Raw genomic sequence first — 25,969 nt, 5'->3', positions numbered from 1 at the left:
ACTATATGATGATACTGTGAATCACTAATTATACACTTTGGATGATTACATGGTATGTAAATATATAATAAATACCAATAAAATTGCATTTTAAAAAACCTGTTGATTGCCAAAAAACAGATGATGAACCTGGAAATACATATAATATATTTGAATAGCTTAAAGCTGCTCTCACTTTTCAAAAAGTTCATCAATTTTCAAACATTTATCAAGCTTCCACTGAAAGGATACGAGAAGCGATCATTCCATGTTGCTCTTTCGACGTATTCCAACATGACAACTGCTTTGATTGTCGTTAAAAGTTTATTCCATGTTTCATCAAAATCTACTACTCTTGGTTTCAAAGACATTGTGCAAGTTTAGTGTTGAAATCTGTTAATTAAAATCAATAATGTTAGTATGAATTCCTCAGGCTTAGTTGTTTTTAAAGTATCACATAATTAAATAGCATGATACGGGAAATGGGTAAGAACATAACCTAGTACATATTAAGAGCTCAATAAACATGGATTACTATCTTTTCAAGATGATACAGGCAAGGAATTCCATAGTATACCTGCATTTATAAACAAGAATTTTAGTACAATTTATGGTCAAGAGTTGTTGCTCCAAAGACCAAAATCTTATTAAAGTGTTGACAGAAAGAAGCTAGGACCCACTTAGCCAAAAAAGCTAACTTACATCATGAGAAATAGGCAGGAGACACTCAATTAAAAAGGTTTAGACCCCAACGGTTGTAATTTGCTCTTCTTAAACTGGGAATAGGTGATATGCACATGAAAATGAAGTAGTTTATCTTCCTAGAGAATCGGTTCTAATAAAAGACTACAGAAGGAGGTGCTAGGGTAGTTCAGCGGTAGAATTTTCGCCTGCTATGCAGGAGACCCAGGTTCGATTCCTTGCCCGAGCACTTCCTAAAAACAAAACAAAACAAGCAAACAAAAAAACAAACAAAAATTCAACAAGTGATGCTACAGTAATAGGATACTCATATGGAAAAAAGAATAAAATGTGACCCTCACCATACAGCATACAAAAAAAGAGACTAGCAAAGAAAGTTACATTTACATGGAAACAAAGTGGGATGAATTATGGAGGAGAATGAAAAATTCACATGTACTTTTAAGATTAAAAAATAATAAATATTTCAAAGAAATTCCAGGGTTGCAGCTGATAACTAAGAGGTCCTTCTCAGTTGCTCAGGGATATCTGGTCCCACTCACAAAAACACCTCTCTAGAATGCAACGCCTGGCCTACGGTGACCCCAAACAATCTATATAGGAGAGCTGCAAGACTCCTGCCTAGCAGACAAGCTATATTCTAAGAGTTAGCTGGCTTCTGAAAGAAGAGTCTCAATGTTACAGAAACTTGATTAAAGCTAGATTCTAAATCCTTCTCAGTATCACCCCAGAAAGACAAAAGAGAAATCTTTCAAAGTTCAACTTAATTAAACAAAGGAATACTTTACTGGCATGTGTTAAACAGTGTCCCCAAAGTTTTTCCTTAATAAAGCACCAACTCAGTCAAAAGTTTGGCCAAAGCCAACACCCCTTTTCATGTCTCACTCTTGGGAAAGAAAAGAGGTGGGAAAAATGGGAGAGGTAATGGAGATGAGTAAAGAGAACAAGAAAAGGAAACGAGGGGAGAAGAGGAGCTGTACATCCACAAAGCCCACAAATTTTAGGCAGTCCTAGTACCTTCTTACCAGTTCTGTCCTAAGAACTCAAAAACAGCCCAAGGAGCAGAATCCAAAGAGGAAAAAGAAAAGGATCAGAGAAAAGCAAAATATCCAATAGGGTGTGCCACAATGCATCAAGACTCTTTCCTCAACATAGCAAAGACCAAAGACCTCCAGACTTAAATTCATCTCATTTATTATCTAGAATGGATTAACCAAGATTTCACTGTGGAGAGAAAAGAATCTATCAAGTTTCCTAAACTCAAAATCAGAGAATTAACCTTAACTCCTCTTCCCTTATTCACCACATCCTTTCCAATTGTGTTCCTAGATATTCCTTAAATCCATCTATTCCTGTATAAACCTGTGTAGCCCACAAACGCCCTGGGATCAGGCTCTCAGCAGCTCTAGCTTGTATTAATTTTTCAGTGACTGAAAAATTCATAACTGTTCAAACTGATATAGTGCTTACTATGAGCTAAGCACTATTCTAAGTACTTTATACACATTTACTCATTTAATCCTCCAAAAAATCTGATTAAGCAGGTTCCACTGTTCTTCCCATTTCCTAGATAAGAAAACTAAGTCACACAAGGTGATTAAGAACCTTGCTTAAGGTCACACAGCTAATTAATGGTGAAGTCAGGAGGATTCAGACCTGCTCTGGAGTACAACTATATTGCCTTACTAACATTTTTTTAGTGAACAATGCCAGGTACTGTTCTAGGTTTGAGGATATACTAGTCAAACAGCAAAGCTATAAACCGTAAAAAAGTTACCATCACAGATCTGGCCCTCATAGAATACACAAAAATCATCTACCTAACCCAAAAAGTTGACCAAGTCACTCTTGTACTGTTTCCCACTGCAGACAGCATTAAGCTCAGGCTCCTTGCCAATATGGCACACAAGATTCCACAATTTGACCTCAGACTAAAACAACTCTGCAGCATCCTCTCCTCATGGGACTCCCTTCCTTGACATCACAATCCAGTAACTTCTCTCTGCTTAGAAGTCACTGAACACAACAACTATTCCATATACTCTGCCTTGAACCTTACTGTTTTCTCTACCTAAAATGCTTCCTTCCCTACCACTCCTCTCTTCCCCATTCACCTGATTAATTCTGACTCATATTATAAGCTTTGGTCCAGGTATATCTGCCTTTAAGGAACTTTCCTGGGCCCACATAAGATGGGTAAGGTGCCCTATCCTACCTATTACATAAGAACTCTATATGATTACCTCCATTAGATCATTTAACCATCCTGAAAAGTATTTATCTGAATATTTGAGGGTAGGGACTATTTTGTAACTATATACCAAAAAGTTGGCAATTTTCCCTTCACATTAGTTTTCTCCCCTTATAAAAATGGGATCATAATAAATGCACTGCTTGTAAATTATTTTAATGATTGAATAGATTGTCTTTTAACTCTTCTCTAGTTTTGACAGAATCAGACATACCAAGTGGGAATGCAAAATAAGAGGATAGTTCAGGCAGTTTCTATTGAATTAAACATATACACCACCCAGCAATCCCATTTCTAGCTATTTACCCATGAGAAATGAAGATACGCATCCAAAACAAACTAAACACGAATTTTTAGAGCACCTTTATTCATAACTGCCCCAAACTGGAAAAAATCCAATGTCCATCAACTGACAAACAGCTAAAACAAAAATGTGATGCATGCAATAAAATGGACAAATTACAGATACATGCAATAATATGGATGATTCTCAAAAGCATTATGCTAAGTGAAAAAAGCCCAATTCAATAGAGTTCATACTGCATGATTCCACTTACATATTATTCTGGAAAAAAGCAAAAATATAGTGACACATGTCAGATCACTGACTGTCACAAGATCTGCACAGGTGTAGAGCACTGGCCAGAGAAGGGCAATAAAAAAATTGGGGGGGTGATGAACTATTTTGATTGGAAAGTTAATTATGCAACTATATAAACCTGTCAAAACTCAAAGAACTATATACTTTTGTGGGATGAATTTTAGTATATGTAAATTATATCTCAAAAAATCTGATTTAAAAAACAAATCTCAAGAAAATGAGGGAGGGAAAAGAGAATTAAGAGCTCCAAGCAAAACAACACAAATTATACAAGGAAACACAAAGTTTACCATCTAGTTCATCTGTAAATAGCATTTACATTTAAAATTATGTACTTAAAATAGGACTAAGAAATTTTACTTTGTTAAACCCAGTATTTTCTAAACTTACTTGATCATACAAGCTTTTAAAAAGGCACATATAGTAACAAATCCCAGAATTAATATTTGAAAGAATACCAATTTTAAAATATTGTACCAACACATTATCTAATTTGTATGGCTAGTTTACTTGAACACCAATTACATGGACTCTTGAATAGGGTGTGAGATCTTGTCAGATCTTGTTACAGGTTAGTGTGATGCCTCGATATATCTCAAAGTAATCAGGGCAGAGAATAAAAAAATATTTGCAAAGTCCCCTGTGGGAATGGGGGAAAAGGAGGAAATATTAAACTTTCCCATCTGGGGAATTCCTGATATTCTAGCAAGCAGTGGGGACAACCAGTTGAACAGGCTATGCCCTCAATCTTGGGGTTCGCCCCTATGAAACTTATTCCTGCAAAGGAGAGGCAAAGCCTACTGATAATTATGCGTAAAAGTTACTCCCAGGGAACCTTTTTTGTTGCTTAGCTGTGGCCTCACTCTCTCCAAGCCCAACACTGCGAGTGAAATCACTGCTGCACCCCCTACATGGAATGTAATATCCAGGGGTGAAAGTCTCCCGGGTAGAGTGGGAGATGACTCCCAGGGATGAATCTGGCCCTCGCATCGTGGGATGAACAATGCCATCCTGATCAAAAGGGGGAAAAGAAGTGTAACAAATAAAGTATCAGTGGCTGAGAGATTTCAAATAGAGTCAAGAGGTTATTCTGGAGATTATTCTTATGTATTATTTGGACATTCCTTTTTAGTTTATGGTATATTGGAGTGGCTAGAGGGAAATACCTGAAACTGCTGAACTGTGTTCCAGTAGCCTTGATTCTTCATTTTGTTTTTTGTTGTTTTTTTTGTTTGTTTATTTTATCTTTTTAAATACCAAAAGAAACACCAAATAAATGCAAACATTCCTATTTTGATCATTCCATTCTACATATATAATCAGTAATTCACAATCTCATCACATAGTTGCATATTCATCATCATGATCATTTCTTGGAACATTTGCTTCTATTCAGAAAAAGAAATAAAACGAAAACAGAAAAAAAAATTATACATACCATACGCCTTACCCCTCCCTTTCATTGATCACCAGCATTTCAAACTAAATTTATTTTAACATTTGTTCCCCCATTATTTATTTTTATTCCATATGTTTTACTCGTCTGTTCACAAGGTAGATAAAAGGAGCATCAGACACCAGTAGCCTTGATTCTTGAAGGATATACAACTATATAGTTTTTACAATGTGACCATGTTATCGTGAAAACCTTGTGTTTGATAGTCCTTTTATCCAGGATATAGACAGATAAGTAAAAAATAAATAAAGATAAAAATAAATAAATAAATAATAGGGGGAGATAAAGGGTTAAAATTGGGTAGATTGAAATATTGTGGATCCAATAATATAAGTACACTGAATGAAGCTGAATGTGAGTATGACAGAAGGAGAAGGGCTGGGGGCATGTATGAAACCAGAAGGAAAGACAGAAGATAAAGACTGACTTAGTATAATTTAAGAATGCCTAGAGTGTACAATGATGGCGATTAAATATATAAATTAAAAATGTTTTTGAATGAACGACAACAAATGAATGTCAGTATTGCAGAGTGTTGAAAACAGACTGTATATGGGAAAAAGTACAATCAATTTAAGCTAGGGTCTATAGTCAACAGTAAAACTGTAATATGCTTCCACTGAATGTGGAATGAATGAATGAAGGCAATATGCCAAAACTAAATGTCAACAGATAGAGGGGATTGGGAAAGGGGTATAGATTCCTTGTAGAAAAAAAAGGAAATGTCTTCAGATAGAGCATGGTGGTGAAGGCATGTCTATACATGGGCTGGATTGTATGAAGTTATGAATAAAACTATTTAAAAATGAACAGAAAGGGTGGGCCACAGTGGCTCAGCAGGCAGAGTTCTCACCTGCCATGCCAGAGACTTGGGTTCGGTTCCTGGTGCCTGCGCATGTAAAAAAAAAAAAAAAAATTGAACAGAAAGAAACAAGTACTAGAGAAACATGGAGAAAGAGATTCGCTGTCAGTAGGGAAATGAGAGGTACGGCCCCTTGGAGGGCAGTGTGGTAGTTCCATATAATGCTGAAACCCCACTGCTTAATATATACCTGGAGGAACTGAGTATGGGGACACAAATGGACATTTGCACATAGGTGTCTCTGGCGTGAACGGAGGCGGCCTGAGTACAACAAATGAGGAATGGAAGGGAGAACCATGGTATAATACTGAGTGGCAACAAGAAGGAATGAAGTTGTGAGGAATCAACTGAATGAACCTTAAATGCAGTATGTTAAATGAAATGTCAGGAACAAAAAGAAAAATATTATCATGTCTCAATCTTATGGACTAATTATAATATTAAAATTCAGTGAACTAAAGTTGAGAACATGCGATATCAGGTTGGGGCACAGTGTAAGCTCTTCTAGCAATCTAATATATTCAGGAAGTACAACTGTTAATTATGAATTTGCAGATACTGGGATGTTTGTATATAACACGTTTTTTTTCCAGCAACTTCAGATATTTATGTGAGACTAAGTACCCCATACAGGAACTGCTTAAAAAGTAGAAAAAGTGATCAGACTTCAACTAGAGATATGAATAAACCTGATCTGGATAGGACTAAGGTATATCAGAAGATTGGGTAAAGGATGATATCACCCATATTTTAAAACTTCAACTTCTGTGTGAGACTAAAGAGAGAGATGTTTATTTGGTGCAAAATTTATATTTTGGGTAGTGTATTTCCTAATTTAACTTGTGTGGTCAGTTTAGTTAACACCGTAAATACATGGAATCTTGAAAAGAGCATGAGATTTTGTTGGTTTGTCCAGGTTAGTGCGATGTCCCAATAAATCCCAGAGTGATTTGGACAGTGAAGAAAGAAACATGTGCAAAGTTCCCTTGGGGGAATGGTGAGAAAGGGGGAAGTATTCAATTTTCCCATGTGGTGATTTCTGATATTCACTCAAGCAATGGGGACAACCAAATCAACAGGCCAAGCCCTCAATCTTGGGGTTCGCCTCTATGAATCTTATTTCTGCAAAGGATAGGCTAAGCCTACTTAAAATTAGGCCTAAGAGTCATGCCCAGTGAACCTCTTTTGTTGCTCAGATGTGGTCTCTCTCTCTCTTCTAAGCTAACAAGGCAAGGGAACTCACCTGCCCTTCCCCTCTAAGTGGGACATGACTCCCAAGGGTATAACTCTCCCTGGCACTACGGGTCAGAAATTTTATCATGAGATGGGACCCGGCTTCAAGGGATTGAGAAAACTTCTTGACCAAAACGGGGAAGAGAGAAATGAACAAAATCACGTTTTAGTGGCTGAGAGATTTCAGAGTCGAGAGGTTATCCTGGGGATATTCTTACACCTTATATAGCTATCCCCTTCTAATTTTATGGTATATTGGAGTAGCCAGAAGGAAATACCTGAAACCAAAGAGCTATGTTCCAGTGGCTTTGTTTCTTGAAGATGACTGTATAATGATAAAGCTTTACAATGTGACTGTGTACTATGAAACTGTGTGACTTGTGTCTGATGCTCCTTTTATCTAGGATATGGACAGATGAGTTAAAAATACGGATAATTAATAGGGGGAACAAAGGTTAAAATAAATTGGGTAGATGACCACAATGATTGGTCTTCCAATCATTACTGTGGTCAATGAAAGGGAAGGAGTAAGGGGTATGGCATGTATGGGTTTTTTCTTTTTTGTTTTTTTTTCTGGAGTAATCCAAATGTTCAAAAAGGTGATCATGGTGATGAATACACAACTATGTGATGATATTGTGAGTCACTAATTGTACACCATGTGTGGAATATTTGTATGTTAAGAATGTTTGTATGTTGTTTTATCAATAAAAATATATATTTAAAAAACCTGTGGGTCAATGAGAAGGAGAGCTAAGAGGTATAGGATGTATGAGTTCTACTTTTTTCTTTTTATTTCTTTTTCTGGAGTGCTGCAAATATTCTAAAAATGATCATGGTGAAGAATACACCACTATGTGATGATATTGTGAGCACTGATTATATAATTAAGCTGGACTGTATATGTGTGGATATTTCTCAATTAAATATATATATTTTTATATATATATATATAATTTTTTTTTTGGATGCATGTTCTGGGAATCAAAGCCAGGTCTCCCACATGGAAGGTGAGCATTCAACCACTGGACCACCTATGCACCCTGTTTTTTTTTTTTTTTTTTTAATATATCCTACCAGAGTGTTAATCAACTCATAATGAGTTGATGGAAAAAATTTTATATAACAACATCATTTCAAAATTATCTGCTATATAACTAAAATAATTATCCCTTAAATCAGTTCTCATAAATTTCTGAAAATAATCTTTTACTGAAATTTCTTCTTTGAAAATGTATGTTCTCATTATTACTGCCAATTACCAAGTTTAAGCTAAGCATAAAATAAGCTAAATTAAATGTTAAAAGGATACTTAAATATCTACCTCTACATATTTTAGGGTTATTTTTCAACAAATAATATCTTTCTAGCTAATCATTACCAAAACAAATTTTTTTTAATAAAAAGTGTCTAGACTAGAAGATATAAAGCCTTAATTTTTTATGTTTATAACAGTAAAGATTTTAGAAATAAGACAGTTAAGTGAAAATTAAATATCACATACAACATATGAACATTCTACAATAAGTAATCTCACATGAATGTTTTTTAAAAAAGATTCTGAATTCAACATTTGAATATTTTACAAACAATCTTTAAAACATCTAAAAATATGGTTAATATTTTTAAAAGGTCTAGTCTTAGGAAACTTATTTCAGCAATTAAACTCTGTAAATTTTAGATATGTTCTGGAAGTTGCTGGATTTGTTTTTTTTTTTTTTCTTTACTTTATTAAGATACACAAATGATAAAAAAGGCATATAGACTTTTCCAGTGCCTATGAGTGTACATGACATTCTGGACTAACTACTCAATAAACTCAAGAATGAATAAATGAATAAATGAATGGCTTATAGGGTTACTGGGAGGGCTAAACAAAATGATGGATTTAAAGAACTCAGTGCAGTGCCTAGTACATATTAAGTACACAATGGATATTAACTTTTAATTATTTTTCTATTTTAAGAGGTACACTATAATATATGCGGTCAAGTGGTATTTACACAGAATGGCTGAAGCTGGGAGATTTCAAGGTCCTCCATTTTTTATGGTTAGATTTCCCCAGACTGCAGGATTTTAATTACCGTCGCTTTATCTCCCAAATCTTTATCTCAAGTCTTGAAGACTTGACATGTCTAACACCTCAAATTCAACATGTCCATCTTCTTCTATTCTACCTCTCAATAAACGATATCGCCATTCATCTAGCTCCTCAAGCTTGAGACTGTACTAATGGTTCTTGATTACTCCATTACCTTTCTCTTCATAGCATCAACTCAAAAGTCCCATTAATTCTATCTTCCAATCATTTCTTGAATCCACCCACTTCTTCCCATTCCCAGTCATCACCGTAATTCAAGCCACCATCTCTTGCCTAGACTACTGTGCTAGCCTCTTAAATGATTTGCCTGTTATATTCTTTTGCCACCTTTATACATTCCACATAACTTTTCTAAAATGCAAATCCAATTATATCATACTTTCTGCTTAAATTTCACCAGACATTAATTTACTATTTTTAATATGTATCATATATTCCATAGTTTAAGAAAAAATAAAACTCCTCAATGACTTCTTAATATATCATTCTAGCATAAACCCTTTCCCATACAAGTCAGTATTTTACTAATATTCTAGGAACAAAGACTTCAAAATCTGTTGCAGTTCTATGAGAATAGCTAGGTAACCTAAGGCAAAGATGAGACTAGAGAAGCAACCTGGAAAATCAAATTATAAACTATCTAGATTTCTGATGGTAATGCTCTAAATTATTGCTTGTCTTTTTTCAAGTTGTCTTCCACATTGCACATACTTCATTCCTCAGAATACTAAAAAAGTGACTTATTACTAACCTTCCCTCTCTTCTGAGTGTCTATAATTCTCAGTGAGTTTTACATTTCTGAGATTATAATAGAACTCCAAAACAATGTGATACGACCCCAAACTGTTCACATACCCTGACAAAATTCCCACCCAAAAAATGTCTAAAAAAATTACTAAGTAAAAGCAGAAATAAAAAGATACAACTTCATCATGATAAGACAGATTTTCATTTGGGGTGATACTGTTCTGCATTTATACATTTTTCACTTAAAGAATTGGAAAATTCTCTTCAGTAGATAAAGCAATTACAGTATCTCAAACATTCAATTTCATTTTTTTAAATTTATTTATTAATTTAAAAAATTTAACAAATGAACTAAAACATCAACATATATAATCAGTAATTCACAATATCATCACTTAGTTTCAAACATTCAATTTTAAGTATGAAACTAAGGTTGGCACAGAAGTAGATAAATATTTTATTTGAAATATAAACGATTTTATTTGAAATGTAAATTATTTATATATATAAATATATAAATAAATAAATTATTTATATTTAACCATGTTTATTTTACGTAATTGATCAGTGTGACGACAGCTTACCTACTGGTGGGTCATATTTTAATTCCCTTCTAAAAGTATAATTATCAATAATGTAAACAGTTATCGCTTCTAGGCCTTTTGGCTAAGATCAAGTGTAATAATGTAAGCAGCTAAATACTTAATACTGTGAGTGTCTTTATAGCTAAAATTAAAAAAAAAAAAACCTGACTTTTATTTCAGTATTGATCATCACCAGCAATAAAAACATGGCAGTTTGAAATATTACCAATAAGATTAACGAAAATGGCCTAAATTGCCTTAAGATAAACCAAGATACCATAATTACTTTTTAAAATGATATTTAGTGAGCTTAAAGCAGTTTGTATTCTAAATACAAAATAAGGAAAATACTTAAGACCCATAATGAACATTATTAACTTTGCATTATTTTCCATTTCCATAGGTGGATCTGAAGATAACCAACTTATTGCAAAGCTTAATAAACTCCCTTGTTGCTCTGCCTTTGTGCATACTGACCAAAAATGCTGCCATCACCACATATTAAACTCCAAGAAGGCAACTAAATATGTTCATTTTACTGCACCAAATGAGTGAACTATTAGAATAACTATGAGATACCTTCGTTATTTGGAGATTCAAGGTGCAACACTTTTTTTGCTGCAGTAAGATATGACCCACAGAGGTCAAAGTATTCCACAAATAGCATTTCCATCATACAGATCTCCTGTCTAAGAATTTCTAGTTAGTAAGCTTTTTTAAAAAAAGGAGGGACGGGAAAAACAGAAGAGAAATAGAGCAGTCTGTCATCAACCTCAACTGGCAAAATGCATAGTGGGCAATGGGAAAACAAAGTCTCAAGTAAAAAGTGGGAAGTAGGGGCTCAAGAGTGCATTAAAACTACAATAAATAAAAATTAAAGATCCTTTTCTCCTAAATGATTTAGATTCTCCCACCACTCTAGAACAAACTACTTTTTTCAAGTTTTCATTTCACTCTTATCAGCTTGATGTTTAATATTATTGTCACTTGCCTTGTCACTTTTTAAAAAGTAATCTGAGCAAAGAATTTAAATTGCCAACTAACCATTCAAAAATATTTTTCTTACATATGTGTCTCTTGTCTGGTAGACAAAGCCCCACTTTGCGTTGCATGCCAAAGCTGTACCTAACTAACTTTTTCATAAACAATCAAAACACTGAGCATATTTTTCTAGTCTCATCTTCTATTCAAATATTAAATATGGTTACTATAATCATACCATCCTCTCTTTGTACTACCAATGACCTGCAATATTTATTATCCTACTCTTTGTTTTGTTTTATTTTATTTTTTACATGGGCAGGCACCGGGAATCAAACCCTGGTCCTCTGACATGGCAGGCAAGCATTCTTGCCGCTGAGCCACCGTGGCCCGCCCTATCCTACTCTTTGTTAAAGGCAATAAACTAAATTACCCTTAAAACCCTGGATTTAAATTTTTTTGGCTCAGAATTATAAGGCAAAGATGCTAAGATTAGGGTAATTTTCTTTATTCAATGACTTTTTTTGTTATAAAATTCCATGGCTTTTAGTAAGGGAAGGGAATCACACTCCTAAGAGTGACTAATGATTCTCTATTGATCATAATAAAATTCAGAGTCCTTGCCTCACCTTTCATATGTTATCAACTTTATCACTATTTCTCAACTGGTTCTTTGTTCCAAATTAATTTATTTGCCAGCATATATATAATATCATTATCAATTCCCACCTATGTCCTGGCACCACTGTAGAAGACACAGACATGGAAAAATAATAAAAGAGGAGATATAGCTATGCCAGATACACATCAATTATTCCACTAGCAATGCTGACACCTCCTGTTAAAATCTCAAATATGACTTTAGTGATGGACAATATTACCCAAACAATCACATTCTTTCACTAAGTGTCACTAAGGGTAAAGAAAAAAGGCAAGCCTACAGGTTACTAGGGCTGGGAGAGGGAGAGGAAATGGGGCTTTACTGCATAATGGGTACAGAGTTTCTGTTTGGAGTGATGAAAAAGTTCTGGTAATGGACAGCAGGGATGGTAGCACAACATTGTCAATATAATTAATACCAGTGAACTGTATATTTGAAAGTGGTCAAAATGGGAAATTCCATGTTGTATATAAACTACCTGTTAAATAAAATAAAATGGCCCCCTGCAAGGGGCATTGCCAGGAGGAACCCATTTCCAAGAAGGGATTTTTCCAAAGGAAAAACTGACAAAAAGCAATTGACCTGCAGGGGCTGAGAAAATGAAATGCTGATAAGGATTATCTGGTGATAAACCAACTTGGGTCCAATAGAAAAATACCTTATCAGAACGGATAAGTATACCATGCTAATAACAAATCTGGTAGCCACTCTGTTAGGACCCTTTCCCAATGTAAAATGGAAATAATGCTAGCCAATTAGAACATTTCTTTACCGGCTTTTGCATTTGCCTTATATGAGCTTCTCCTTTCTACTCCCACAGCAGAGCTCCTTTTTACTTTCTGTATGGGATATTGCCAGATCATGAATTGCTCAATAAAGCTGAGAGTCTAACCTGCACGAAGTTTTTAATTTAAGACACCACAACAAAACTTTTAAAAAACAAACAAAAATAGAAAGATACAACACAAAGAATGAATCCTAATGTAAACTATAGACTTTAGTTAATAATTCTAATAATAATGGTTCATTAATTGTAACAAATGTACCACATTAGCACAAAACATTAATAGGGAAAACTATGCGGATGGCTATAAGGAAACTCAGTGTTGTCTTCATAAATTTTCTGTAAACCTACAAATTCTAAAAAATAAAGACTATTTAAAAAAAAAAAAAAAAAAGAGCAGCTACTGAAGCTGTACTTCCTTTTGATCACATTAGCCAGCTGTTAAACTATGGCAGGCTATGAGTTGTAGGGTTATGCTAGACATCCTATATGGAACCTCAAGAATAAAAAATAAAACTCCAACTTCAAAGCTCAATGTACTAAAGTATCCTTCATAGAGTACAGAAGTTCAAATCTGGAGTTTGTGACATTTTTCCCAAAGGCTTCATAATAATTTTCCCCATTGACCTTGGCCAATAACTAAATAAAAAGAATAAAAGCCAATTAAAAAAACAACTTTGACATAATAAAACCAATTTCTCATAGGAGAGAGACTGAGCAGGATGTACTCTGCCCATTCTTTACTACCACCAAAACTGCGACTAATCAGCTTGTTACTAACAATAGCAGCATCCCTTTATTAAATGCATATATTTCATAAACTATACTAAAAACATTAGATACCTTATCTCAATACCTCACAATAAACCTGAGATAGCTATTATATTCTCCATTTTAAAGATGATGAGATTGAGATTCAGAAAATTAGGGTAAAGTTCATGTAAAATCTGAACTGGGTCTATCTGGCTTCAATACTAAGCTCTTAGCCACTGCCCTCTATTACACCTTCATCATCTGCCATAGTTGAAACCAGAGTGGCTCAGAGAAAATAGACAAATGGATAGTGCAGCCCTCTGCAAGAAAGTAAGTCACCCTGAAAACACTAGGTGTCTTAGGAAGGCTGAGGAATTTTCTGCTAGATGTTAAGACCTAGGAAAAAGAAAAAATGCTGGTCTCAAAAATGAAAAGATTGTGAATCAGAAATTAATACTCTAAATGGCTCTATCAATGACAATGTGAACCTGGCAAGTTGTTATTTATTCTTCTCCATCTATGCAACATAAAAATATTTTTAAAAAGAGAGTATTTGTAAATACATTTCAAGTCTCCAGACAACGCTAAAAAAAAGTATTTTCTACTCTTCCTTTAATTTTACTTTTCCATCTGTGTTTTTGAATCTAATGAAGACTCAAATTGTACTGTTGATAAGATTTTTATAACTTTATACTTTCTCACATTTTATGCCATATTACCTATTAAAAAGATTTTCCTTCATTCAATTTTCCCCAAAAGCAGCTCATTTTAATATTTGCCTGTTTTAGTTAGGAAGAAATATAATCCTTCATTAGAGTGCTTTTGTAACAGCTCCCTTTTTTTAGCTCTCTAAAAATTAACTTTAAACTAGTCAGAAGTTTAAAGACATCTATCAGCAGTACCAACAGAGAGCCATATATTGATAATACACACAAAATATTATTGTCCCAATCCTAAGTAATTAAAATCTAGATCATTTAGACCAGGAAATTCTGATGCAAGAAAAATGCCTAAAACTCAATGCAAAGAGCTTTTCTTTCTCACTCAAAAATTTAAATAGATGCGTATTAATCAAAATAATACTTGGAAATTTTTTAAAAAGACAAACAAAAAAGAAAGAAAACAACAACAAAAAACAATACTTGGAACTATCAAAATCAAATGTTATTTTTTTTTGGTGCAAAGTGTTACCAAACAAAAAAGAAACATGTTGAGGGATAGTGAAAAAGTTTCTTAGGACATAGGACTATTTGGGGATCTTCTTGTTTGTTCCCTTGTTCATTATTTTGGTAACATGCTATTTACATATTACGATGACTACTAGAAAAGTAACCTCTATTTCCTATCAGAGAAAGCAATTATCAATAAAGCAAGGGGGGGCAGGAAGACTAGCACAAGATCCTGTGGTATTGGACAGAAATTTGAGATATCAATATGAATGAACTCATGATTTTTAATACACACACAGATAAAAGATATAGAAATAAACCTACATGCATGTATGCATGGGTCACTATACATGCACTCTAGCATTGTGCACTGAGAGGGCCTACGAGCAATGAAAGCCAAGCAGCAATGAGCACAGGTAGCACCAGATCTTGGTTTCTAAATACCATTCTCCAAAAAAAGGTAACAGAGCTCGTTCCAGAAGTTATTGATTCCAAGACTGGAGCAGGGAAAATATAAGATGAGCCTGCAACATCTTGTGGTACCAGAAAAATCAAGAAGTGAGAAAAGAGTATGAAAGCATGCTGAAAGAACAAAGAACCAACTTGAAGAAGCTCCTAATGGCCAAAGCTGGAACAATTTGAGCAATAAAATAAAAAAAGATAGCATTAGATTATAATCCATAGAATAAAATAAATATCTACAAAACCATAGATAAAAATAAATTATTGAATAAATAATTGTAGAGAAAGGATAGCTCTTCTATATAGAAGAATTCCAATTAATAAGTATAGGAGGAAAGGAAAAAATATAGACTCACCATTAGGCAAACACAACTATAAACTGTTGCAGGCAAAATCCACAAAGGAATACTGAAATCAGTGGGTAAAAGTTTGAGGAGAACTGGAAATGTGCATAGTTTCAAAGAAACTCCCAAGACATTTGCTAATTACTAGAATAATAATAGTAACTTTAGAAGTGGAGAAATCTGGCAGATAAGACCTTAACCAAGTAAGAGTTACTATCTACAATAGGATATACTGACATCATGTACCCCATGACTCAATGCATTGAGTAGGATTCAACATCACTTCTGCATTATTTTTTGACAAAAATGCATAACCTCAATCTAATTATAAGAGATCAGACAAACCCAAAGTGGAAGACATTCTACAAAATAACTGACTCATATTCATCAAACAAGTACAGATGAGAAAAGACTGAGAAATTGTCACAGATTGGAAAAGGCTAAAGAGACAGACATAATAACTAAATGCATGTCAAACACTGGATTGAATTTTGAAAGAGAAAAAGAACATCGGTGGAAAAATAAGTGAAATCCAAATAAGGCCTGTAGTTTAGGTAACAGTAGTGTACCAGTGTCAATTTCCTGGTTTTGATCATTGTACCCTGGTTATGTAATGTCAGGGAAATGGGGATGAAGGGTATATATGAGCTCCCTGTACTATTTTTATAACTTTTCTATAAGTCTAAAATTATTTGAAAATAACATTGTTTTAAAATTGCCCGTACTTTCTTATCTTCAACTGAGTTAAAAAGATGTTGAGAGGGCTGCACAAGTGGCTCTGTGGGAGAATGCTTGCCTGCCATGTGGGAGACCTGGGTTCAATTCCTGGTCCACACACCCCAAAAATAAAAAAAAAAAGACAGCGAGAAACTCAAGAAATATTTACACTGGGCAAAATCAACATTTCATTCATTGAAAAGCAATCTACAAAAGAATAAGTCAAGTCATTGAGTTAATAGAAACTTGTAGTTTATATATAAGAATTAGTCTCATATTTCAAAAAGCACTATTAATTATTTCCTATCAAAAAACTATATTTCTCCAACTTAGAAACAAGCTGCTTACTTTAAGCTCATGTAAAAAAGGATAAAAGAGGTACTGATGACAAAAATAACAGGAAACATCAAACTAAATTGAACAGTTCTCCAATCAAGAACAGAATAAAACAGGTCAATCAATTTAAATAGAAAGTACCTACAGACAGCTAACAGGAATCAAAACATCATCCAGTATAGAAAGTTCAGTAGGAGCACTATGAGTCTGGATTTTTAATTCTTCAAAAATAAAACAGCTTGGAACATTTTAAGAAAAATATTCTACCTCCCCACCCACAAGTGACTCAATCAACATGACTGAGTACCCCAAAAGATGTTGTAAAGGTTAACACCATGATCTTAACACTCACAACCTCTTGTCTCAAAACTTTTAAGAAGCAAAGGATCTGTACTGTTCTAGTATCTTCAATAGGCTTTTTCCAATTAAAAACTAAATACAAAGTAGTAACATAAGGTTGAATCTCAAGTCTTAAAGATAGTGACACTAAGATTATGCTAACATCTGTAACATAATACCGTTAAAACCAACTGAAGAGCCAGATCACACTGAACAGATATTTTGATAATTAACTGATGACTGAGCGATGATTCACTCACATATCTCAAATCAATAACTTGTCATAAATCTCGTGATATTTCAAATTTCTGTTTGTTTTTCCTGAATTTATCATTAGCCAGACATAAATATGCATAATATTGAGATTCCAAGACTGTTTCCATCATGAATTTATGCAAACCTAACTTATTGTAAATATGAAAACGCTGCTTTTAATCATAAACATTAAACATTTTTCCAATCTATAAAAAGAACAGGCAGACAAGAAATGTGGCATGCAAACACACATACAAACAGTGGAAACTTTTGGTAAAAGTCTCACAGAAGGTAACAGTTCTTTAAACAACTCCACATCTCTAGGTCAAAAACTCGAGCATGACACCAAGTCAGAAAGTGCTATGGTGTCCCAGGGCTTTCTTCTTCTTCTTTCCACATTCTTTCTTAAGGTGATTTCATTCTATGCCATAACTTTTAAATACTATTTAATACTGTAAAAAATACAAGGTGTCAAAGCAGGGAAAGTATGCTACCATTTTTGCAAAATGGGAAAAAGAATATATATACATATTTACTTAAATGTACACAAAATATATCTTTGGAAGGATACATAAGAAACTGCTAACATTGGCTCCAAGGAAAACTGGGTAACAGTGGAGGCAGACTTTTAATTCTATAGCTTTTTCAACATTTAAAATTTTGAACCAGATAAACATCATTTCTATTCAAAACACAAATATAATAAGCACACAGATAAATGCTGATGATTCCCCATCTCTGTCTCTCCTCACCCACTAGAATTTAAGCTGTATGAAGGTAAAGATTTTTGTGTTTTTTCATTATATCCACACTTGCCTGGTCCATAGCTGGTGCCTGAAAAACATCTGTTAACTAATGAATGACCCCTCAACCTCTCCACTAAATTCCACAGTTGTATATCCAATTGCCAACTTTTCATCACACTCAAATGTTTAATAGGTCCAGTACATCCAAGCAAACCCCAGCCTCGACCTGCTCACCTCTCTGACTATCCTCCAGTTGCTGAAGCCAAAAACCCCAAAGTCACTCCCTTCCTAATGCACTCTCATCCAAGCCATGATAAATTTAATAAATATTTGTAGCTCCAAAATATATCTCAAACCTTTTGACTTGTTTCTAATACTCCACAACCAATCCTCTACTTAAACCTTGCACAGCCTTCCCCCTCACTGATCTCCCTGCTTCTTGTCTCTTATCCAACCCCCATCTACAACGAGAATGATCTTTCTAAAATGTGTATCAGACCATATCACTCCAGCTTTACAGGAATTTCAAAAGCTTCTCAATGAATAAAAAATCCAAACTCCTTTGGACATTCAGACCTCACGTGACCTGGTCCCTGGCTATGACCCGATCTCCCTCTTTCTTGATACCACCTCAGGGCTTCTACCTTTGCTGTTCTCTCAGAAAGCAAAACTCGTCCCTTAGAATTTCCAAAGGTTAGATCCTTCTCACTTTTCAGGTCTTATGTCAAAGGTGACCCCAGAGGGCCCTTTACAGCATCACCATATCTGAAGTAGTCTTCTCAGTCACTATCATAATTCACTATTTTATTTCCTTCATTGGACTTATTCTCTGGAAGTATTTTTATTTCTTATTGTCTGTCTCTCTCTCTATACCCCACCAAAACCGAAGCTCAAAGAGGACAAAAATCCCATACGTCTTGTTCACTGTTATATCCCTAATATCTGCAACTTTGCTTGGCACACAAACCAGGCACTTAATAAATACTTGTTTATGGATAGCTAACGCAAAACTAAGTTTAAAGAAAGTTCACATTTAATTTAGTGATAAAGCGGTTAGGATAAAAAACATGGATAAACTATTTTCATATTTTAATATATATAAAACTGCAAATTACCAATGAAGGTGGAGAGTAAACACCAAAATATTAAAAAGGTAATAATAAATATCAAACAGGATAGATATTTTTCACAGTCTATGTGTATGCACACTGTGGAAATGTTCCCACAACTCAAACAGCATCTGAATAAAGTATAACTCAAAACACTGTGTACATTTGCTATTTCATCTGTGACAGTGATGGAAGGGCCTTCCAAACACTCTATTTAGTAAAGAACCCGAGATTCTAAATTGTAAGGACCAGTCTTCTGAATGGTTTTAAGTGTCTCTTATGCGGCCAGTTGTCAATATAGGAGAAAGTGTTTATTTCCTAGATTGTACTATGAATGTAGGGTGGGGAAAGGTCTAGTTCAAAGATGTTTATATTGGAAAATCAAAGAGTCTATGGTAGACATTAATAGTTCATAACTTATCTTTTCAGAATTTAAAATTCCAGGGTCCTGCGCCTTTAACTGGCAATAGTAATTCATGGGAGAAAGAGGAGAATTTAATAACAGTCTGCAATTTACCACGTTTTATTTGCATGCTCGGTTTTGTGAGTTGGTGGGGAATCGTCAAACTCCCTAGTGTGTAAGCAACTGCTGGAAAGAAAGACTGATCATCTTATTTTACTATACCCTAAGTGTTAAGACAAGCAGTCTAGCGTGTACTCCCCCCACCAAAAAGCTATCCATCTTCGCTGTCTGCGGAAACAAAAGTGAAAATACTCGTGGTAAGGATGTAAGAGATGGATGTCCCCCACCCCCACCCCCGCAAACACACGGAGTTGTGAATCCCTGTCAGCACGTAATAAAGCAGAAGAGTACACGCACTCTCACCTTCCCTTCTTCGGAGGAAAATGGGGCGGAGGGAGGGGCGGCCAAGGCCGGGCAGGGGAGGCCCGCGATCCAATCTAGGGGTCAGCGCTCAGGGGAGCTGGGGTTTCTTACAGGAGGCTATCCTCCCTGGCCAACCCCCTCCAGCGCTCTCCCCTCCCCCCTCCTCGCCCCCAACTCCTTCCCTCCGTCCCCTCCCCGCCATCCATTAACAGGGAAGGGAAGTTTCCCGGCGCCTGCAGCCCGGTTCCCCGACCCTCAGCGGGGTTACCTTCTGCAGAAGCGGGACAAGGGGCAGGGGAGAAGGGGAGGGGGAGGCAGCCCAAAGGAGTGAAGGACGAAGCCCCGGCGATGCAGGTGGGTGGCTGCAGTGGTGTCGGCGGCGGCTGTCAGCTCGCGTTTCCCCAGCTCACAGCGCTGCCATTACTGTGCGGCTGAGGCCGCCTCCCCAGCCGGCCGCCGCCACCTGCCCACGAGACGCGGGGGGGAATGGGGGCAGGGAAGCCCGGGTAGCCCGAGCGCCGTACACTCACCTGCCCTCCCGCGCGCAAGAACTGCAAAGCCTAAGGTCGCCGCCAGCCCCGTAGGGGAAAAGGGCAGTGGGTAGAGGGGAGGCCGGGGGAGAGGAAGGACTGCTTACCAGACCCTTTAAAACAATTGTCCTCCCGATCGTAATTTTTTCCAACACACACACACACCCTCTTCCGCCGCTGCCAACTCCCCTCGGAAAGCAATGGTAGAGTCCGCGTTACGGCAAGCGCAGAGAGCCTGGTTTAGTGCAATTGCGAAAGGCCACGGAAATAAATAGAAGTGACTCTTTGCGGTGCTCGCTATTAATGACGGAATCACGGTTCGCTGAACTCAAGAAATACAGTCCTCACCAACTTTGGGGACTGCTAATATCAGGACATCTGAACAGTTCTTTCGACAAAAGTAGTTCCCTTTGACTTTCTAAAGACCTGTGAGAATAGTCTAAAACACCACAATCCCTTTGCTGCCCCACACTCCCATAGAGTTTACAAAGGTTCAGAAACATTAGCAAAACTCCCTTCCCTCTAATGAGCTCCACTTCTTAGACGGTTTCTATCTCTAGACAAACTCTGGGACATGAATGCATTTTCAATAATATTTCCCTTCCCAGGCTTCATCACTAACTCCCCACCTTCCCCCACCCCTCTCCTCATCAGTCTAAAAGGGTTTCATCCCTTAGAGTTTTAAATGGCAATGTTGACAATATGTATTTATTCTTCACCTCCTCGCCTATGCTGTAGGCCCCAAGGAAACAAAAGCCTGGCTTTAATCCCTAATTGCTTCTTACATCAGCAAGATCTTTTTTGACCCACGTCTTGTTTACTTGAACTTTTAGAGCTAGACTTTCCGTACTAACCCTTTTTTTTTTTCCAATACTGTTTCTACCAATTCTACCAAGACCCATTTTAAATCCTGTCTCCTGACCTAATAATCCCATCAATCCTTCTTTTCTAATCTGCTTCTCATGGCACTTGAAGTCTGTACTGGGGGGGGGGGCTCCTCCCTAAATGTTCTGGAATGTACTTATTTTAACATGTGTTCCAACCCAGCCCTTGGAGGGCTGGGGTCCTCGCAGCCCCAACACCAAAGGGCTTCAGGCAGGGAGTTACACATGAGTTTTATTGGGACTTACCAACGGGAGAAGAATTTTCCCGATGGTCGTGTGGAAATGGAAGTTAATGCTCTGCAAAAGGGTGGGGAGTGCAAGGGCTTTTAAGGGGTTAAGACAAGGGTGTGAGAACAGAGTTTCAGCAGGATCTTGTGACACATTGCCAGCAGTGATCAGGAGAATTTCAGTGGCTTGTTTACAATATCATGTGTACAGTCTTTCACCACCATCATGGCCACCTCCACCCCAGAGAATCTGATGACCTTTAATTTCTGTCCCAGTCATTATAGGTGGCTGCCTGCAGTAATTTATACTTACTATGGAGGGGGAGCGGAGGGTGGGGGGGCCTGGGCCCTGTGTCTATATAATATGTTATCATATACTAAATTTAATTCAAATTTTTTCCATCATATGACCTTTTTCTCACATATTCTTCCTCTTCTAATTCAGTGATTCTCAAAGTATTGTCTGCAGACCTCTGGAAATCCCCCTATCAGGGGTCCCTACCTTAAAACTATTTTCATAAGAATACACGTTCTTTGTATTTTTTATTGGGTTTACTTTTGCAAAAACAACAGAAACACCACCTGCGCCTTAGCCGAAATGAAGATGGTGGCACCAACCTGTCCTCGTGGGCATTGGATCTTTGTATTCTTCATTGCCACACACTCCCAGTTTAGAAAAAAAATGGCTCAGGCATATCCTTGAAGAAGTAGTGAAAAGAATGACTTTTATTACATATAGACCCTTTTTTATCTTTTTAATAATGTGGCAAAGCTGAGAAGTACACATGAGCTTCTCCTGCATTCTAAGTAGTATGATCTGATCATTGCCTTGAAGAAAGGCCCAGTATGCGGTGCCTGACCATGCAAAAAAAAAAAGAAAGAAAAGCCCAGTGTGACTGAATGAACTGCAAGCTGATCTATCGTTGTTTTCATGAAACACCAGTTTTACTTTATAAAACAATTGAAAAACAAACTAACATTATTCTGACTTGGAAGCTGACGAGTATTTTCCCCAAAATGAACTAAGTGAGCATAACACTTCAAACAAAATGACTGTGTATTTTCAATGCCAATTTGAAAATTTGCAAAATTTGTTGTGCCAGTTTGAATCTATTATGTACCCCAGAAAAGACATGTTTTAATCCTGATGCTCTGTTGTGGGGGCAGCCGTTTCTTTTAATCCTGATTCAGAATTGTAGGACAGATACTTTTGATTAGAGTATCTCTACGGAGATGTGGCACAGCAAATTATGAGTATGACCTTCTAATTAGATGAGATGTGACACCACCCATTCAAGGTGAGTCTTGATTAGTTTACTAGAATCCTTCAAAGAGGAAAGGTTTTGGAGAGAGCTCAGAGTCAACAGAGAGAGCAGATGTAGATGCTTGAAGAACAGTTGCTTCGGAAAACAGACAGGGATGTTTGGAGATGCTTAGAGCCCAGCAGATGTTGCTGTGTGCCTTCTCATGAGATGTTAAGCAAGTCAGAACCTGGAGAAAGCCAAGGGAAACCAAGAGAAGCCAAGAGATGAAATCCAGCCCCAGAGAAGCCAAGTGAGGAACCCTCACAGAAACAGAGGCTGAAAGCAATGGAGCACAGGAGCAAGGGACAGCAGATGCCAGTCATGTGTCTTCCCAGCTGCAGAGCTATTCTGGGTGGCATTAGCCTTTCTTGAGTGAAGGTAACCGCTAGTTGGTGCCTTAATTTGGACACTTTCACAGTATTAGAACTGCAAACTTGTAACTTAGTAAATTCTCTTTATAAAAGCCATTGCATCTCTGGTATTACTGCATTCCACTAATACACTTGTGTTTGCCACCATAAGCTTGATGACTTCCCAATACTTGATGAGACTGTGGTACTATTGATGAATATAACTTTTTGATGTGGTATAATGAAGCATGTCAACATATGGAAGATCTGTATAACACAGTGAATTAATATTTTCTAAATGATGAATGCATGATACTACAAAATGATGCATGGGTGAGACATACCTTCAAAGTGCCTGATAAATCAACAGATACATGTATATAAATAACATCACAAAAAGTTCAATAACATAGTTTCAGCTTCCTCACTGCAGCTAATCTTAAGATCTACCATTGTCCATTTTTGCTGTAGTATCAAAGAGTTTGCACAATTATCCTAAAGACTACAAAATTCTGCTCCTAAGGCCAATTTTTCTTCATATAAGTCAACCAAAAGCCCATACAGAGAACTTAGCTGTCTTCTATTAAGGCGTACATTAAAGAAATTTGCAAAGTTGAACAATGTCAGTCTTCTAATTTTTTCTTTATTTTGGAAAATATAGCTATTTTATTTTTCATTAAAACATATAATTTATGTAAAATGTTTGGATTTATTATTTTTTTAATTAATTAATCAATAAATATTTTAAGTTCTGTTTTTAATTTATACTATGGTAACTATTAATAGATGTAACTCACATAAACATAAGCTCAATAATTATTCTGAACGGTCCTGAGACCACATGAAATTCCTGTGCTCTCACCACATTCTTTTTGACACTTCTTGGAGATCTGGAGGAATATGAAGAGGACAAATCATGAATTGCTGTAACACACATCTCTATTTCTAAACTCCAAAGACCTACCACAACTTCAAACCTATTACCCAACCTATGTAATGGGGAAATTACAATTGGAAAAAAGTTATCAACGTTCAAGCCCTAAATATTAAAGCGAGGCTAGTTCTCCCTTCTAGAAAAAAAACTGTGTCATTACTGACCAACACTTCAAGTCTCCAATTTTAGCCATGGTTAGACTTCATTCCCAAATCCTAGTTCATCTATGAATGCTTTCCTTATTTTTACTTTTTTAGGAAAGATAACATATATCACCAAACAAGTTGTTTTGATAGTGTATAATATTCATTTAATTCCTTTACTTTTTTCTTAATAAAAAGGTAATAAATGCTTTTGGTTAAAACTACCAAAATTACAGAAATATATAACCATGTTTAGGTTGATGTATATTCTTGAAGATTTTTTCCATGAATACAATTACATTATTTACCCAAATTACATTATATTATATATAATAACAATTGTGCTGGTTTGAAAGGAAGCATGCCCCCTAAGAAAAGCCATGTTTTAATCAAAATATCATTAAATAAAGGTAGAATAATCCTTATTCAATACTGTATATTTGAAACTGTAATGAGATCATCTCCCTGATTGATGTGATTTAGTCAAGAATGGTTGTTAAACTGGATTAGGGGATGACATGTCTCCACCCATTTGAGTGGGTCTTGATTAGTTTCTGAAGTCCTATAAAAGAGGAAACATTTTGGAGAATGAGAGATTCAGAGAGAGCAACACTATGAAGCAGAGAGTCCACCAGCCAGTGACCTTTGGAGATGAAGAAGGAAAACGTCTGCCAGGGAGCTTCGTGAAACAGGAAGCCAGAAGACAAAGCTAGCAGATGACACCTAGCAGATGATAACGCCATGTTCGCCATGTGCCCTTTCAGCTGAGAGAGAAACCCTAAACTTCATCGGTCTTCTTGAACCAAGGTATCTTTCCCTGGATGCCTTTGATTGGACATTTCTATAGACTTGTTTTAATTGGGACATATTCTCGGCCTTAGAACTATAAACTAGCAACTTATTAAATTTCCCCTTTTAAAAAGCCATTCCATTTCTGGTATATTGCACTCCGGCAGCTAGCAAACTAGAACAATAATATATAAATGTATACATATTTTGCATGTAGGAAGAACATGTCTTTTGCAGTCCAGAGGATGGACCATTGGGGATTTAATCATGTTCTTCACAAAAGGCATATTTCAGTACCAAGCCCTGGTCCTTTGGATGTAAGCCCATTCGTGAATCGGACTTTGAAGCTGTTTTTAGTTCAGGTGTCCCCAAATTGAATGAGGGTAGGCCTTAGTACAATAACTGAAGACCTTATAATAAGAAGAAATTGGACACAGAGAAGGAAACCAGGAGGAGCAATAGCTGGAAGTCAACAGAACCAGAATATAAAGATGACACTGCATGTGACAGAAAATCCAAGGACCACGGATCAATGGCAACCAGCCCCAGCATGCTACAGTCTTCTGGGAGAAAGCATCACCTCGATGATGCTTCCAGTTGAGACTTTTCCTAGCCTCAAAACCTTGAACCAGTAAGTTATCATTGTTTAAGGCAACTCATTGTATGGTATTTGTTTAAGCAACTAGGAAACTTATACAATCTGCCAAAGGTAATCTAAAATTAATATTTTAAAAAGAAAACAAGTAAAAAATATTGTTAACTAGAGTATCATAAATAAATAGATTTATGTCCTGATATCTGAATCACCTT

At 36.2% G+C, this 25,969-nt stretch overlaps 1 protein-coding gene across 11 annotated transcripts in view; it reads right to left on the bottom strand.

Moving 5' to 3' along the window:
- CUL2 (cullin 2) overlaps window positions 1-25,969 on the bottom strand; it is a 167,674-nt gene that overhangs the window by 63,280 nt on the left and 78,425 nt on the right. For 5 of the 11 annotated variants that reach the window (XR_013171992.1, XM_077151921.1, XM_077151931.1 and 2 more), the window contains exons 1-3: window positions 20,267-20,463; window positions 682-914; window positions 232-372 (exon numbers count right to left, since the gene is read on the bottom strand). Coding sequence is in view for 10 of the 11 variants with exons in the window: in XM_077151921.1 (XP_077008036.1) it covers window positions 232-350 (119 nt within the window). In the remaining variant the exon portion in view is untranslated. Of the gene's footprint in view, window positions 1-231; window positions 373-681; window positions 915-19,998; window positions 20,223-20,266; window positions 20,464-20,528; window positions 20,637-25,969 lie in introns of those variants that run through there. The other 6 variants (XM_077151922.1, XM_077151926.1, XM_077151928.1 and 3 more) reach the window with 4 other exon arrangements.

This window comes from Tamandua tetradactyla, chromosome 1 (genome assembly GCF_023851605.1).
Source record: "Tamandua tetradactyla isolate mTamTet1 chromosome 1, mTamTet1.pri, whole genome shotgun sequence".
NCBI lineage: Eukaryota > Metazoa > Chordata > Mammalia > Pilosa > Myrmecophagidae > Tamandua > Tamandua tetradactyla.
This window is presented reverse-complemented; position numbering and strand designations above follow the sequence as displayed.